The sequence below is a fragment of the Apis dorsata genome, unplaced genomic scaffold (genome assembly GCF_000469605.1).
Source record: "Apis dorsata unplaced genomic scaffold, Apis dorsata 1.3 scaffold_217, whole genome shotgun sequence".
In the NCBI taxonomy this organism is placed as follows: Eukaryota; Metazoa; Arthropoda; class Insecta; order Hymenoptera; family Apidae; genus Apis; species Apis dorsata.
Window position 1 is genome coordinate 620,585 of NW_006263500.1, and position 4,107 is coordinate 624,691.

The 4,107-nt window shown below is 38.1% G+C and overlaps 1 protein-coding gene across 1 annotated transcript in view; it reads left to right on the forward strand.

Annotated features, from left to right (window-relative positions):
- Nucleotides 1–177: 177 nt before the first annotated feature.
- Nucleotides 178–4,107, forward strand: part of LOC102671028 (plastin-2) — a 5,728-nt gene continuing 1,798 nt past the window's right edge. The window contains exons 1-3 of the mRNA XM_031510205.1: nucleotides 178–366; nucleotides 2,460–2,890; nucleotides 3,651–4,107. Coding sequence (XP_031366065.1) covers nucleotides 292–366; nucleotides 2,460–2,890; nucleotides 3,651–4,107 — 963 coding nt within the window. The 5' untranslated portion in view covers nucleotides 178–291. The remainder of the gene's footprint in view (nucleotides 367–2,459; nucleotides 2,891–3,650) is intronic.

Genomic DNA, 4,107 nt, shown 5'->3' on the forward strand with positions numbered 1-4,107 from the left:
AGGAAAAGAAAGAAAAGAGAAACATTCAACAAATTTTCAAAACGAATAAATCGATNNNCGAGTGATTTGTTGTATGCAAATAAAATTCCAAACAATCGAAAAATCGGTCACTTAACGCTACGATATTATGTCACCGCGTCGATAAGGTATCGTATGAATTTCTTTTCTTCACCGTTCCCTTTTATCGAACGATAACAGTGATAACAAACAAGAACAGATGCAATCTTCAGTATGTCGTTGCATCGTAACCGCGACTGATCGCGTTCTCCTCTCGTTTCGCCTTCCTCAATCATGGAACTTCGCGAGATAGAAAAATGGGACGTTATCGAGGAATATTCCAAGGATTTCTCCGATTTCTTCAGCCTAGTGAGTAGAAGATTCATCGTTTCGCGATTTTTCGGATCAATCAGATCGGTTAATCCGGGAAATTGGGCGTGAAAGATGCGTACGTGGTGGAACTCGTCGCTTTTAGAAAAAATCGCGGATCTTTCCACTCGGGTATCGTACGAAGAGTGTATGAATGAAAGGTGTTCGAAAACGAAGCGGAGTGACTCATTCGTTTGGTTTATCAATCGTTCGAAATTTTTATCGGCGAACGCGATTGTGAGACTGAAAACTCGTCGAATAACTCTTTTTATACACGCTGTTTTATACACGTCGACGCGATACGATTGAAAAGGAATTTTTTTACTACTCGATGGTAAAGCAGGGAGAATACGGCGAATCTTACGAATGATTCAGAGAGATAAATGCATATTAATCGACCGCTGCGACACGATTCTCTGTGTGAATGAAACACAATGAACCGTCGATTAACCCCGATGCGAGGTTTTTCCAAGAAACCGCATCCGACGATTATTCCGACACGGATGTATTGTTCTCTCCGTGGAAATTGTTCGTCGTTTACAATCGCGATTCTTGCATTCCTCGAAAGACTAGCGAGCAGAATTTTATTGTAGACAGACTAGATATGATTGGTCGAGAGAGGCGCGATAAAAAACATTTCCCTCCGTTGATCACATATGCGATACGCCTCGCGATCGCTAGTTAAGGCGATACTTTTTTTTCCGAAATTGTTTCGCCGTAATTCCGTTATCGAATTTTCATTAGATTAGAATTATCAGATAGAATTAATCTGATTAAACAAATAATCCGAGCTAATTCGAATTGGAAAGTTACAATAGTTTAAATTAATTAGACAACAATTGGATACTCGATGAATGGAAATTTAAAAAGCAACGTTATTTCTATTCCAATCTTGGAGATTTTTTCATTTTTATTTTTAGTATTATTCGAGAATTTCTTATGAATCCTCAAGAATCGAAATCCTCTCCTGAAATAGCGAATTCGAAGATTCCAAGAACCCGAAAATAAATGAAGATTTGAATCCTATAGAATCAAGAACATTCGAATCCTCAAGAGTGTCATTTAAAAATTTCAAGAATCCTACAATACACCTGAATTTTTAAGAATCGAAATCTTGTCCTAAAATTCGAAGATTCCAAAAATCTGAAAACTTTGAATCCTCAAGAATCGAAACCACTTCTAAACTAACGAATTAGAAGATTCCAAGAATCCGAAAATTTGAAGATTTGATCCTCAAGAACGTCATTTAAAAATTTCAAGAATCCTATGATACACCTGAATTCTCAAAAATCGAAACCCACTCATAAATTAGCGAATTAAAAGATTCCAAGAATCCGAAAATTTAAAGATTTGATCCTCAAGAACGTCGTTTAAAAATTTCCAGAATCCTATGATACATCTGAATTCTCAAAAATCGAAACCCACTCATAAATTAGCGAATTAGAAGATTCCAAGAATCCGANTTTAAAGATTTGATCCTCAAGAACGTCATTTAAAAATTTCCAGAATCCTATGATACACCTGAATTCTCAAAAATCGAAACCCGCTTTTAAATCAGCGAATTAGAAGCTTCCAAGAATCCGAAAATTTAAAGATTTGATCCTCAAGAACGGCATTTAAAAATTTCCAGAATCCTATGCTACACCTGAATTCTCAAAAATCGAAACCCGCTTTTAAATCAGCGAATTAGAAGCTTCCAAGAATCCGAAAATTTAAAGATTTGATCCTCAAGAACGTCATTTAAAAATTTCCAGAATCCTATGATACACCTGAATTCTCAAAAATCGAAACCCACTTTTAAATCAGCGAATTAGAAGATTCCAAGAATCCGAAAACTTAAAGATTTGATCCTGAAGAATCGAAACCCTAAACTCCTAAACTAGCGAATTCGAAGATTTCAAGAATCCGAAAATAAATAAATAAATGAATTCCACAGAATCAAAACTATTTTCTCAAATATCAAATCCATCGTCCGCATCCAAAGGTTTCGAAGATCCTAAAAAAAAATCCTTCAGACACCTCGAAATCACTTCTCGCCAGTCACCATCCTCAGAAGGAGAAAATATAATCTGAAGAGGCTTTATTTTTGTTAGATCGACGAGAATGGGGACGGTTTCATCAACCTTACGGAGTTGCGAAGCGCGTTGGACATCTGCGGCTTCAAGATGCCCGGATACAAGGTGCGGCAGATGATCGAGGAGTACGACGACAAACAGAGGTCGGAGCACAAGGGTCGATTGTCGTTCGAGGAGTTCGAGAAACTTTGCAAGGAGTTGAAGGCGAACGAATTGGGATCCACGTTCAAGCAGGTGGTCTCGAAAAAGGAGAATTTGGAAACGTTGGGAGGGATCTCGGAAGCGTCGAGCGAGGGGACCACGCATTCGGTCAGACTGGAGGAACAGCTCGCCTTCAGCGACTGGATAAACACGAATTTGTCGCACGATCCTGACCTCAAACACCTGCTGCCAATAGACCCCGAAGGGAAGACCTTGTACGAGAAGGTCAAGGATGGGATTCTTCTTTGGTATGCATTTATTTTTTTTTCATTTATCGATCGATTATTACATTATTTATCGACGATGAGCAACGTTGATTCGAGTAAATGTCGTTCGAGCAATTTTAAACAATGTTATTACTCGAGATAACTTTATTCGAAATTTTTATTAATTAATTTTTTTAACTCGTTTTACGAGATTGTTTGTGGAGATTGGAAAAGTATATGCAAATTCATATTACGAGGAAATTTGTTAGAGAATTCGTACGAATCAAGATTCGATTAATTCGAACTTTGAATATTTAGTATATTTTTACAAAGAGATGGGCAAAGTTGCTTCGAATTTTATTGCTTTATTCGAAATTTTATATATTAAATAATTTTTTTAATTCGTTTCTATTTATGAGATTATGGAGATTGGAAAAGTATATGCAAATTCATATTACGAGGAAATTTGTTAGAGAATTCAAGATTCGATTAATTCGAACTTTGAATATTTAGTATATTTTTACAAAGAGATGGGCAAAGTTGCTTCGAATTTTATTGCTTTATTCGAAATTTTATACTAATTAATTTTTCAACTCGTTTCTGTTTACGAGATTGTTTATGGAGATTATTTTTGCAAAAGTATATGCAATTTCTTAGAGAATTCGTACAAATCAAGATACGATATAAAAAACATTTATATTAATTTTCGCATACTTTTACAAATTACTTCTTTGATCGCATTTTCAAATATTTAAATCGCTTGAATCGGGCTCATTGATTAGTAAAAAACTCTATTTTTCAGCAAAATAATCAACCACTCCTGCCCGGACACGATCGACGAGCGAACGATCAACAAGAAGAGTCTAACCCTGTACAAGAAACACGAGAACCTAACGTTGGCTCTCTCGTCGGCCCAGGCGATCGGGTGCAACATCGTGAACATAGACGCCCATGACCTGACGAAAGGCTCGCCCCACCTTGTCCTCGGCCTCCTCTGGCAGATCATTCGAATCGGCCTGTTCAACCAGATCACCCTCGAGAATTGTCCAGGCCTCGCCACCCTGTTGCAAGACGGGGAGCGAATCGAGGACCTCCTCAAGCTCTCCCCCGAGTCGATCCTCCTCAGATGGGTGAACCATCACTTGGAGAACGCCGGCATAGTGAGAAGGTGTCACAATTTCCAATCGGACATCACCGACTCGGAGATCTACACCTACCTCATCAAACAGATCGCGCCCAACACGGCGGGCGTCACTCTC